Raw genomic sequence first — 13,694 nt, 5'->3', positions numbered from 1 at the left:
CAGCTATAAAGCTTTTCATGCTAATGTGTCTGCTCTCTGTTAACATGTGTGTGGACAAATACAGTTTTACTAAAAGATGTTAATCATTTCTAGGAACTTGCCACATCAGACTCAGATTCCCCAACAGCAGACTACAGGTGAGTATGAAAAGTAATAAGTTCATGTTTATGAACGAAGCTGATAGATCAAAAGATAACTATACGACTAGATAATTTATGAAGCTTTAGCTTCACCAAGTGAGGCCAAACAGTTGTGTCATTCCTTAATCAGAGTTAGAACCTCTGAATAATAGCTTAGATCATTGCGTAGATTGGCATACGAGTGATAAACACAGGGTAAATGATCTTACAGCAGAAGCATCCATGGAGGTCCTGTCTAATTAAGGAAGACTGAATAAAATCCCCTTCCTTCAGTGAAGCTCCCTATTCTTCCCCTTGGTATGAAAAATTCTTAGCTTGGATGCTTCCAGGATTTGTCTCAGTAAGTGAGCAGCTTGAAACTGACTCTTACAAAAGGAAACCATTGTGACTAATCACTGAGGCTTCAGGGGGATAAATGAGAAATGGTTGGTCTGGTTTTAATGCCGTTTAAAAAGCTCTTATAACATGACCAGTGACAACAAGATGGCGGGCAATTCTCCCTGGACTATTCTATTTCCCTAAGACTTGCTTTCTTTAAGTTTATTTCTTTCCAGTGTCCCTAAAAAATTTCCACAGCCAATTATTTCATTCATCTCTGTACCAAGTAGATAACTTATTCATGATTGTTTTCTAATTAGTGGTTGATTCCTAGTTCTAATTGCTGAGCAACCAGTAATGCCTTTGTAGCTCTTTTGGAAAAGCCAGAGAAGTTTTAAAAATGTAAGTTGGATGTGGAGTTCTGAGTATGAATAGTGGTATTGTGGTAGGGAAGCTATTAAGTAAGTCTCATAAAAACTTTAGGCACATATAGAAAATTATTGCTTGTTTTCATTCAAAAAATTATCTTCTCTATTACTGCTTTCGGGAATTTAAGGAGATTTTCGTTTGACAACTTTTCAAAGATTTGAGGCAAGTATAATGAAGTTGTTCATCAGATTTTAATTATGAAATAACGTTTATAAGAATTTCCCCCACAATTCTGATTGCTTGTTTTAATTAAATGCTAACATGTTTCAACAAGACTGTTCAGTATATTAATGCAGTGGTGCTACTGTGTGAGCATTCAGGAGACTAATGAAGGAACAAACTGCTGTAATTGTGTGTTGTCTAAAGAGCAAAGAAATAAATGAATCCCTACTACCACTAATTTCATGACTTTTTTTTAAAGACGTATAATTTTAAAAGAATATTTCTTCAATGGAAATGCTAGAACTTCTTCCTCATTAACCTCCTAGACTTCCGTCTCTCCTAAGATGTCATACCTCTGATTCTTAATTATTTCAGACAAGGAGTGAAGGAAGACAATATCTAGAAAAATAGTGAATAGTTCTTTCGAATACTTAAAAAATCTAGATTTGACTTCTCCCCCCCTCCCATTGGGAGAAATAAGGAAACCTAAGTAGATGATGTTAGGGAGATTTACCTAATAGTTGTATAAATTTTTAGCAAGTAGACTTGTTAGCTTGCTACGTTTTAGTAATAGGCACCGTTTCCAAATACAAAGATAATTTATGCCTGAGCAAATGTTATAAGAGCCAAAGAATTTCCCTAGGGGGATTTTAGGTTGTTCAACATAATTTTCTAAGTTATTTTTCTAAGACAGGTTTTGGGGAACAAGCATTTTGCTTAAGTCAGGAAAGCTTTCATCTCCTTTTTAGTTAACACTTATAGCCTATTGCCTTCTTGTTTTCTTATATTTTTCTGTAATTTTCTGTATTATTGCCTAAAGTACACCATATCTTCTTGGTTGTTTTCTTCTTGTTCTTGTTTTTGATGAGTCCCCAAAGTACCTAAGTGCTAAAGGGAGAGAGACCAGCCTGGCATCTTTTATAATTATGATATTAGATTTTTGTGTTTCTGCCTCTGATAAATGTAACACCAAATAGTCGTACCTCCTGAAGAGAAGAGCTAAATGGGCAAGTTACATTCCTTATTCCCATTCTGTTCATGTGAATGAAAACATGAAGTTTGTTTCTCAATTTAGAAGTTATTCCATTCTGTCTGCACATGCATGGATTCAGTGCTGTGTATGTATTTTCATGTGCACAACAGCTTTGCTGTCCCTCTATCCTGGTTATCCTGGTATCGCAAAGAGGCAACAACATCAGTGCAGGATTTTCATAATTTGTTTTTTCCAACTACCTCAAAGCACTATGCTAATGTCACAGTTTTCTTTATGAAGGTAATTTAAGCACAGGGTTTGTCCCATGGATATCAAGTCATTTTGTTTGCAGCTTGCTGTATGGAATTTGTCAAGGGAGGGTATATTTTGAAGTTTGTTTTCTTTAGTTAGTTGTTTTCTTTTAAAAGATCATCAGAAGTTTAAGAAATGAACTAGCTGCTGGGGTTGTAATCCTGGACTTAAGCACTAGCTGAGATAATAGAGCAGTTAAGAGCTGACAATAGCACTACCGTTTGGACCAGGCCCAAGCCATTAGTTTTGATGCCCCTTCAGGTTTTCTCATTTTCTCTGCCCTTCCAAACCACATGATATTTTCTAAAGAGCCACGATTAAAAGGTACAGTCATACGTCCTGCAGTCAGACTCATTCTTTTTGTTTATTGTGGGAGGAATTTTCAGGCCGTGCCTTTTGAGAAATACAGAACATTGTAGCTTTGACCCAAGAAGCAGATGACTAATTTAGAATTTCCTTTTTTTTGAAAACCAAATGCAGAGAAATAATGCAACATAATTATTTTAAATTATGTTAAGAAGATAGAACATTACGCCTTGCAGTAATTCGTTTTGCTCCAAATCTAAAAGTGTCCATGCTTAACTCATGCCCATATTCATTCTTACACATTGCAGGTAAATGGTATCCCTGAAGAAAGAAAACTAACCGAAGCAATGAATTTGTAATCAGACAATATAGCACTTATATCTTATTTTTGCTCTCTTCCAATAATGCATGAGCTTTTCTGACATATGGTATGCATGTTGACAGTATCAAGTATATATCAAATAATACAAAATAACATTCATTTTACTAATGTATTTTTTTTGGTACTTAAAGCATTTTTGACAATTTGTAAAACATTGATGACTTTATATTTGTTACAATGAAAAGTGATCTTTAAAATAAATATTATTAATGAAGCCTGAAGTCTGGCAAAATTTACTTCAGAAAGTATTTGATTGCCTCCTGTGTAGTAGGAATCTTTCATTGCTAGGAACAGGTTCGCGTGTTGATTCTTTATTTAATGAGATTTTTATTAAGCACTTCCTATAATGTATAAAATGTCTACGCTTCTGTGTTCCAAGTGAGCTACCCATTTACTTAATACTTTTATCCTTGTGGCCTGTAAAGCTTGTTCTTTTATATACCACTCGTTGGAGCTGTTTTAGGGTACACGTGGCCCTTTGGATTGTGGATCTGATGATCCCCAGTTCATGAAGGGCAGCCCAGACTGCATACTTAACCTGACTCTATAATCAGATATTTGGTTTTAGAAGCACGCCAGGAGTTGTTACTCAAAAAGAGAATAGTTACCTGCTGATGGTGACATGAATTAGCTCCAAAACCCCAGGCTTCCCTGTGGTAACACTACTTTCAAGGCTTAGCAGAGTTTCCTTATACCATGTTGGTATATACATGCTTCATGCATCTTGGACACTACTGGATCAATGTGGTCATCAGGCCAACTAGCAGGCCGCTTTTGTTGCAGACCAGAAAACCTTCTCTTAATCTGATCTGGGCAGATTTCTGTGTTACCTATTAATTGGTCAGAGGATACACAAATGCTATCTAGATCTGATTCCAGAATCCAAGAAGGTTCCCTGTTAGTGTTGTGTACAACTTGTCTTCCACTTAGGGGAAATAGTCTACCGTGTCGTTGACATTGAAACTCCCCCTCCCAGCCACACCTTCCTGGGACTTAACAGAGGATGTGGAATCTTTGGTTTTTTAAAGATTTACCTCATATTCCTTTCCAAGACATCTAGGGTATTGCCACTCGCTATTCTCCTGGATTGATCAGCTTGAGGTTGTAAAAGTATTGGGTCAGGGCCATGTGCTAGAAGAAAGGAAATGTTGCCACAACTCCCGGCAACTAGACTGTGGCCCAGGGTGGAGAGTTAACAAACTGTTGCTCCTGCCAGGTGAAATCAAACTACTCCTGGTAGTCCAAATGAGCAGGAACAAAGTAATACAGGATCCACAAATCAGGAACTGCAGATCAGGAGTCAGGAACTTTATTCATCTGTTCTAGGAAAGAGACTACTGTGGGGATTGGAAAATGCAGTTGGAGTTAGCATCGGTTTTCACACTGACCATATGGAGGAATTGAATGGGGATAAGAATCATTGGCCAGCATCTCACAAATCTTTGATAATTGCCTTAATCTCTGCAATTCCCTATAAACCAGTGATTTTGCCTCTGACTTAGTATTTCGATAGGGAAGAAGATCCACATAGCTTTCCCAGTGGTTGTTGCTACCTTAATAGCCCTTACTTTATGGGTAAAAAAATGTGGGGATTCTGCCCCATGCTGAGGATTTCTGTCCCAACTAAGCACCCTCATAGAGGGCAAATGAGTACATGGTGAGTTTGGGGTCCCAATGGTGAACTTAAATTAGAACACCTTTTTTCAGTAAGCTGTTGCCCTAAAAAACCAGTTGCAATGGTTGTCTGCACTTTCAGGAACTCATGAAAACTCAGCTCTAGATGCCAAATATCCCCTAAAAGTTTGTGACTTTTCTTTTTTCCATGGCCACTCAATAAATGATGACCTTCTCTTTGGGGAAGTTCACGTCTATATGTCTACACCGATGATAGAAGAGAGCATTAGGTAAAAATGTTAAGGCTAAATTTGAGGCTAAGAGAGTACTTACAGAATAATTAAGTAGAAAACAACATCAAGGCTGGAGCCTCCGAGTATAGATATAGCATGTAGGTGGGGTGTGTGACCTCTGGGTTCAGTGGTCCAAGATTTGAGCTCTTGCTTCCCATGTCCTGACTATACCCAGTTGAGGGGATGGATCAAAACTTTTAAGCAAACCATTCTAAGATGGAGCAGCCTCACAAATTTGCATTTTAGAATTTCTTATGGAACACTCTTCTAGCTGCTTGTCTGTTGTACACCCAATATGTTAATATGAGTCAAGTCATGTTCTGAGTCAGGACACTGTGGTGGACCAAACGAAACACAGGCTCTGCCTTCATGCAGTTTACATTCTAGTAGGAAAGACAGACATTCATCGAGTTGTCATACAAATAAATGTCAAATTGCAACTGTGATAAATACTATGAGGGAAAGTCATTGGTGCTATAAAAGCTTATCACAGGGGGATGTGACCTGGTCATCAGGGTCACAAAAGATTTCCTAAGGAAGTTTGCTCTGCTAGCAAAAGGATGAGTAGAAATTGATAAGATGAAGTGGAGTAAAAAAGAGTATTTGAGGCAGAGAGAAGAGCATTGCTAAGTCCTTTGGGGAGAAGAGTTGCTGATGAGTGTAGGAGTTTACCGGAAAGTTCAGTGCAGCCAGAGTATGGAGTATAGGGAGGAGGTGTTGGGAAAGTGAGACCCAAGATAACGGGTAGGACCAAACCATGCATGACTTGAAAGGCAAAAGCATTTTAGGAACGAAGGACGGTGATGTGGTCATACTTTGCATTTTTGTACAATCAATCCAGCTGTAATATAGAGAAGAGATAGAGGAGGTGGGCAGAGTGTGAGTGGATAGACCAGCTAGGAGGCTATTGTAGATATAACTGGAGAAATAACTTTGGTGGTAGAAGAGATGGAGAGAAATGGAGATATTCAAGAGCTATGTAGAAACATAGGCAGAACACTCCATGACGTAAGTCACAGCAAGATCCTTTTTGACCCACGTCCTAGAGAAATGGAAATAAAAGCAAACGAACAAAAGAGCTATTTAGGAGGTGAAAAACAGCAGTTGTTGGTACATTGGATACTTTGGAAATGGTGTTAAGGAAAAGAAAGGGGCTAATTCTGATGGGGCCGTGTCAAATGGTAGTGCTGTCCATTGTTATAAGAGATACTGGATAAGAACCAGGATTGAGGAAAACAGTATGAGTTCAGTTGTACATAAGGTGAACTTGAAGTGCCCTTGAGAAAACCGAGAGACGTAGGCTGTTGATACATGAATTTGAAGCTCCAAGTAGAGGTCTGGGCTGGTGATATGATTGGTAAGTCATCTGGGTATACATAGTCATTGACGCCGTGAAAGTTGATGAGAAATCTGGTCCTCGGTATGTCCCCTGAACACTCGTGGATCAGCTACATTTTGTGTTACAGTTATTCCTCCAATGGCTAGCAGAAGAGTAGGGTACGTAAAGTTGAGGGTTTGCCAGAATCTAATGGACAGAGAAAGGCAGGGATGGTATTTTATTCACATTCCACAAAATTAAAATGTAATATTACTTAGGTTTTTATTGAAACCATACTATGTTATTAATAAATCTGAAGTTTTAAAAGGTTGTACATGGGCTGCAAGGGTTTCTGTGGTTAGATCATCTCCCTTTACATTCCATTCATAGGCTGCAGTTCATCTTAGGTAATTTATCATGTAGTTTTCATATTGGTGCTTATATTTTTTTAAACTGTGACAGCCATGGCAGCGTGCTGCTTAGATCTTCTTTCAGGAAAGAATTTACCATTCAGCTGCAAGGAGAACAGTTAACTGACAGCTTCCAGTCGTTAGCACTTTCAGGACCTGCCTTTGGCCTCTGAACAGAGAAACTTCCTGGGCAGGCACCCTGCAGCCATGACTGAGCATGGTCTGAGTCCTAGGGTCTGGGACTCCTCTGATGGGAAATCTTTTCTCTGGACCTTATTATTGGGTTGGCTGTGACTTTGTCAGATGTGCACTGTGGTCGGATGACCTCTTTGCTCAAGCCAGCTTCCCCTCCCCCCCCTTTCTTTTCAGAGGTGTCAGATCGCCATCATGGGTTGAAGATTTTCCTTGCTCAATTCTGCTTCCATCCCCTCTTTTCTTTCACAGCTTTGGCCCCAATAAACCTTTGCACTTGCAATTCCATTTCAGCATCTACTTTCCAGAGGCTCCAGTGGATCTCTATAGTATTGCTCTACATTCCCAATCACAAATGTGGATCAATGGTTCAAAAATGGTTCACTGAAGAAGAAAACTGACAACAATAAGCACACTATACCAATATGTACATGTACTATAATTCAAAATAATGCCATGAACATATGGAATGATTAGGGCTCCGACTGCAAATATAGAATATATGTCTCTATGTATGAGAATACATGATTTGGGGTGAGGATTTTACATAAGAGAAGCCCAAACAGAAAAGTGCTCATCTTAAAAAAGTGGATTTTATTGGATCAGAAATCTGTTCCCTAGTACCTCAGTAACTAGTTTGCTGTCTGTTTTTGCATCATTTTCAAACAATATGTAATTCCTTTTTTAATAAAAACAATTGGGAATGAAATTGATTGCTTTTATAGATAAATTCATGAAAGGTAGCAGTACCACGGAAGTATTGAATTAGTTTGGGTCCCCCCAGAATAGCTCGTTCATTTGGGAGGTAATCCCAGGAAGCCAGAGTATAGAAGCAGAAAGAGTGAGGCAGTCTGAAGGAAAGACAGTGAAGGTTATGTCATGCATCTGGCTATTATTCTGGAAAGCAGAACTTGGTCCTACTGCGGATTCTGTAATGAACTATGGAGCATAAACCTCAGAATTTTCCCTCCACGTGACAGAAGGTTTAGTCTTTCATTCACTGACTCACATACTTGTGGGCTCTGGCTGTGAGTAGGCTGGGTGAGATCTTGGTGCTCTGGAGAAAAACCTGGGGCAGAGAAGCTCAGAGATGCTATGGACACTTGAGACGAGAAGGAAAGAAAGAAAAAGAAAGAAAGCTGAATAAGCTATTAGCAAAATGTCTTGATCAAGGGGCAGTGCTGGATTTTGCATAGTATTATTGACATACAATGTTTAAAGGCAATTACTATCACTTGTATTTATTAGCTGACATTTCAGTCTGCAGTGAGATGAAATCATTGATGTACAGCATACAAGTCGACTTGTGATATACATGAGATTCATATATCAGGGAGAATGGCTTGATGACTTTTTTGCTCCATCATTGGAGTCTCATGCAGTGAGAGGACTGATCTTCATTTAGGGAAAAATTATGTTGTGAGCTGTGTTGATGCGACAAATGTATCCCTGAAATCACAGTGGCTTAATACAATGAAAGTTTACTGCTCACTAATATCACACTACAGTGCAACTATGTCAGCCTTCCTCCATTTTGTATACTATATGATTTGGAACACATGATATCCAGGATTTCTATGGAAAAGGAAATTAAAGCTGAAAGGTCATGTTGGTTGTTTTGTTTTTAAATTAATTTATTTATTTTTGGCTGCGTTGGCTCTTTGTTGCTGCGTGTGGGCTTTCTCTAATTGTGTTCTCTAGTTGCTGCGAGCAGGGGCTACTCTTCGTTGCAGTGCACGGGCTTCTCATTGCAGTGGCTTCTCTTGTTGCGGAGCACGGTCTCTAGGCGTGTGGGCTTCAGTAGTTGTGGCTTGCAGGCTCTGGAGTGCAGGCTCAGTAGTTGTGGCGCATGGGCTTAGTTGCTCTGCAGCATGTGAGATTTTCCCGGACAAGGGCTCGAACCCATGTCCCCCGCATTGGCAGGCGTTTTCTCAACCACTGCACCACCAGGGAAGCCCATGTTGGTTGTTTTTAAGAGATGGGCTTCGAAATGGCATCTCTCACTCTTATCTACACTCTGGTGGTTGGTAATGTCTTGTCACCCAGACATAATTGCCATGGATGCTAGGAAATGTAGTCTTCCTGTGTACTCAGGAAGAAAAAGTGGTGAACACAAGCATTGTCCCACAGATGTGGACTGGACAAAACATGTGATTGGTGCTTGTGGACTAATAGCTGTATGTGGAAATGAAGGACATAATTATGCAGATAAGTAGTTCTGTCATCCTCAATGACCTAATTTATCAGATAGAATTTTTAATTCAGTGGAATTAAAAACAAAAAAGAAAATGCCTAGATATAATAATTGAGCTAAATAAACACATTTTGGAGAAATGCTGCATTGAATTCTTGTAGAAAAATATATGATTTTAAGTTTACAGTCCCTTGTCTGCTATTTCCAAATCCAAAGATCTCAATTTTTTTCACAGCTTCATAGAAAATCCATTTAATGATAGAACTTGACCTGAACAAAAATGAGGATACTTATATTATCTTTCTTAATCCTACTTGGTATGATTTTTTTAATTTATTTATTTATTTATTTATTTATTTTTGCCTCTGTTGGGTCTTCGTTTCTGTGCGCAGGCTTTCTTTAGCTGCGGCGAGCGGGGGCTACTCTTCATCGCGGTGTGCATGCTTCTCATTGTCGTGGCTTCTCTTGTTGTGGAGCACAGGCTCTACATGTGCAGGCTCAGTAGTTGTGGCTCACGGGCTTAGTTGCTCCGCGGCATGTGGGATCTTCCCAGACCAGGGCTCGAACCTGTGTCCCCTGCATTGGTAGGCAGATTCTTAACCACTGCGCCACCACGGAAGCCCTGGTATGATTTTTTGCTATAGAAAGTTTAACATTGATTACAGGATATTGCCCTTACCTTATTGAATATGTTATATAAGGAACATACCTTGTATTAATTGCACTTACAGAATCTTAAAACAATTGAATATTAAAATATACCTGTTCTCAAGAGTTATCAGTAATGTATTGTGGACTTATGTTAGTAATTTTATAAATAATATATTTAATGATTTTTATATGACAAGCTTCTTTTTATTACCTAAATTTGGGCATCCATGTGTGTGCCTAAAGCAAATTAAGTGCTAAAACAATGAGGTAAGATTGAGATAAATTGGTCTAACAGAATAATATATCCCTGTTCCTTTTTTTTCCCCAAACCATCTCAAAATTTCTAATTGGATTTAGTATCAGGTCATTTTATTCATTCATGGAGTGAATATTTATTTAGAACCTGTTATGTTCTAGGCATTGAATTACGTTTGGTAAATAAAACAGACATAATGTGTTATGAAAGACAATAAACAAAGTCTAGTACAATGTCTGGCACTAGTTGGCGCTAAATAAATATTTGTTGAAGGAATTAATCTAATGTCAATAAGTAAAGGCTGTGAAGGTTAAACGAGTGTTGTAATAGGGACTGGAGAAGGGAGCTGCTTAGGTTAAATGATCAGAATAGGTCTATCTTAAGAGAAAACAAGGTAAAATTGGAAAGATGATCACTTGTCAGTCACCCTTAGCAATTTTGTCAGATGGAATAGCATGAGCGTGGACCCAGAACACCTTCTTGTGCCAGAAAAATTTAAAATGTCCAAAGAATAATGGAGGTTTACAAAAGAATTCAGGAGCCAGCTAGAAGGGGCTCACACTGGCCAAATATAAGACAATTTGGGTAACAAAATAAGTATAGTAATGTATTATAAACTGTAGATAAGAGTCCCTGAATCTGTACTGATATAAATGAATGAAATGCTTCCTTACAGTAGAATATCAGCTAATGTAGAAGATATGATGGAATTAGCAAATCATCATTTTGCAACCACCACGGAGAAAACTGTTTAACACAAGAATCATAAATAGATAATTAAGTAGAAACTAAGATCTGGGTACTAGATATTCTACAGTGTCATTGCTTCTAAGTCCTCCCAATAAACAGAGCTAGAAGATATATAGATGTATATATGTACACACACACATCTTCTATCTCTACAGTAATATAGGATATTTACATAGACTCAAAATATCTCTGTACAGTGTAATGATTAATTACTGTTTTAGTTTCCTAAAGCTGCTATAATAAAATATCATAATCTGGGTGGCTTAAAACAACAGAATTTACTGTCTCACAGTTCTGGAAGCTAGCAATCTGAAATCAACATGTCAGCAGGGCCCTGCTTTCTCTACAACCTTAGAGGAGAATCCTTGTCTTTTCCTAGTTTCTGGGGGTTTGCTGGCCATCTTGGCATTCCTTCGCTTGCAGTGGCAGCCCTTCTATCTCTGTCATCACATGGCCTTCTCTCCCTGTGTGTCTGTGTCTCTGTATCTCTTCTATTCTTCTCATAAGGATACCAACCAAATTGGATTAAGAGCTGACTCCATTTCAGTGTGACTTAACTATTACAACAACCTTATTTCCAAATAAATTAACTTCTGAGGTACTGGGAGTTAGGACTTCAACATATCCTTTTATTTCCCCATGTTTAAAGTATTTATATTGCCAAAATACTTTCAAAGAAGGTAATGTTTTCAATTTACATCCTAACCTATTCAAAGACAGGTTGTCAAAGATGACAAAAGTAATAATATTCATCGCTGGTACTGGTGGTTCTATTTAATACTTCTTTATCGCTAAAGATGAACATTTTTTACATAGTGTTCTGGCCATCCTGTTTTTTCTTCTTACTGTGGTAACAAAAACCACACATAACATCAAATTTACCATCTTAACCATTTTTAAGTGTACAGTTCAGTAATGCTAACTGTATTCACGTTGTTGTGCAAAAGATCTCTAGAACTTTGTCATCTTGCAAAATTGAAACTGTATACTTGTTAAACACTGATTTCTCCTCCCCCTTGTCTCAGTCCTTGGCAACTACCTTACTACTTTCTGTTTCTATGATTTTTGACTACTTCAGCTACATTTTGACTACTTCACTACTGTGAGTGGAATCATATAGTATCTGTCCTTTTATAACCGGCTTATTTCAATTAGCATAATGTCCTTGAAGTTCATCCATGTGGTAGTATATGACAGGATTTCCTTCTCTTTTTAAGGTGGCGTAATATTTCATTGTATATCTGTATCACATTCCTTTATCCATTCATCTGTTGATAGGCATTTGGTTTGCTTCTACCGCTTGGCTATTGTAAATAATGAAGCAGTGAACATGGGTGTGTAAATATCTCTTCAACATCCTGCTTTGATCAACATATCTTAACAATTACCTTGGCGAAAAACAGTAACTTTACTGTAAAGAAACCTGGAAAACACTACTTTAAGCAAGCAATCAAAGGTACCATCAGTAATGGGACAGGTTTATGCTACATGCCTCCTGTTATATGCATCAAAAGAACCACCATTTCTGTGATATTTCTGCCAAAAATGCATATCCTAAATCAAACAAGAAGAAACATTTGATAATACCAAACTGAGAGACATTCTACAAAATAACTGGCCTTATTTTTCAAAAGCATCAAGCTCATGGATCTATAGACTGAGGAACTACAGATTAAAAGAAACTAGAGACATTACAACCAAATGCAATGTGTGACCTTGAGCTGGAATTCTCAGCTCTTTTAGAAATAAATTGCATACATAGAGAGAGAGATATATAGATAGAAGTAAAAAAATCAAGTGTGATAAAATATTAACATTTGATAACTTTAAGTATATGGTACTAGTTGTAGTATACTTAAAACGTTTTGCAAGTCTGAAATTATGTGAAAATAAAAATTCTTAAAAATAGCACTCTAACAAAATATTAAGAATGGATAAAAGGGCAAGGAGTTAATGCAGAGGAAAGAAGAGCAACTTTTGAGAAATAGGATGAGGAAGAAAAAACGGATAGAACTATTTGTCTTTGAGAAATATTTTGTATATAAAATTGACAGGATTTGTTGATGGCTTGGAAATTTGGGGAAAGGAGGAATGAAAATAATTTCCAGAGTTATGGCCTTAGTTCCTGGGTATATTTTTGATCTATTTACTGAGTTTGAGAAGGCTGAGCAAAGAATATATATCAAGGATAAAACCAAGAGTTTAGTTCTGAACTTTTTTTTCCTAGTTACAGAGGCCAACTCTTACTAGGGCAAAGAGCAAGGTAGACGTGCAATCTGAGAAATTTTCTATGCCATTTGCCAAATTTTCGTGTATATAAGTTTGTGGTAAGCCTCTGAAACAAATTTTATTGGCTCCAACAGACAGTATTAGTAAAACATTAACTGGACATGTATACTAATGCGTGGTAATGTCTATATCAGTGCAGAGTGTTCAAAGGTTCTGTCATGGATACAGATAATGAAGTCCAGGGTTCTTGTTTCAGGTGAATGTGTAACACAGGGCTATCTTAGACAAACCTAAAGGAGAACAAACACATTTCAAAATAGAGTTATGGCCTAACTTATCTGTGGTGATTCCTCCTCTCTGAAAATTATTGAAAAATTGAAATGAATAATTAAAATTGCTTCCTCCTGTGTTCAGGGATCTGAATGTTGAGATTGTGAACTCCCAGGCCAAGCCAAATGAGTCAGGGTCATTGAGATAGAAGAATTCTTTATTGACTGCACATGGAATTTCTAGTGAGACATAACAGTGTCATTGGTGCTACATCTTTATAGTTGATAATCATGGATTAAACATGTGAGGTCTTTCTTAAAATAGCTTGGATCTATTATGTTGACACATTCTGCATCAGAGTGACTCACAAGCCTACTTGGTGAGAAATATTCTATTTTGTGAGAAATGCCAAGTGCCTAAAAAATTTTAAATTGGATGGAAGATGTATCCTTCAGCTAGATTATGCTAAGCAGCTTATGTCTTGATGTGTCATTT

General features: G+C 37.7%; 1 protein-coding gene across 5 annotated transcripts in view; it reads left to right on the top strand.

The window, feature by feature from the left end:
* Positions 1–3,243, top strand: part of SGCE (sarcoglycan epsilon) — a 67,636-nt gene extending 64,393 nt beyond the window's left edge. For 4 of the 5 annotated variants that reach the window (XM_060304602.1, XM_060304604.1, XM_060304603.1 and 1 more), the window contains 3 exons: positions 94–137; positions 1,015–1,049; positions 2,949–3,243. In XM_060304602.1, the coding sequence (XP_060160585.1) occupies positions 94–137; positions 1,015–1,049; positions 2,949–2,999 (130 nt within the window). In that variant the 3' untranslated portion in view covers positions 3,000–3,243. The remainder of the gene's footprint in view (positions 1–93; positions 138–1,014; positions 1,050–2,948) is intronic. The other variant, XM_030857247.2, reaches the window with a different exon arrangement.
* The last annotated feature ends 10,451 nt before the right edge of the window (positions 3,244–13,694 follow it).

The sequence above is a fragment of the Globicephala melas genome, chromosome 9 (assembly GCF_963455315.2).
Source record: "Globicephala melas chromosome 9, mGloMel1.2, whole genome shotgun sequence".
Taxonomy (NCBI): Eukaryota; Metazoa; Chordata; class Mammalia; order Artiodactyla; family Delphinidae; genus Globicephala; species Globicephala melas.
Note: the sequence above shows the minus strand (reverse complement) of the source record. Positions and strands in the feature narration are given on the sequence as shown.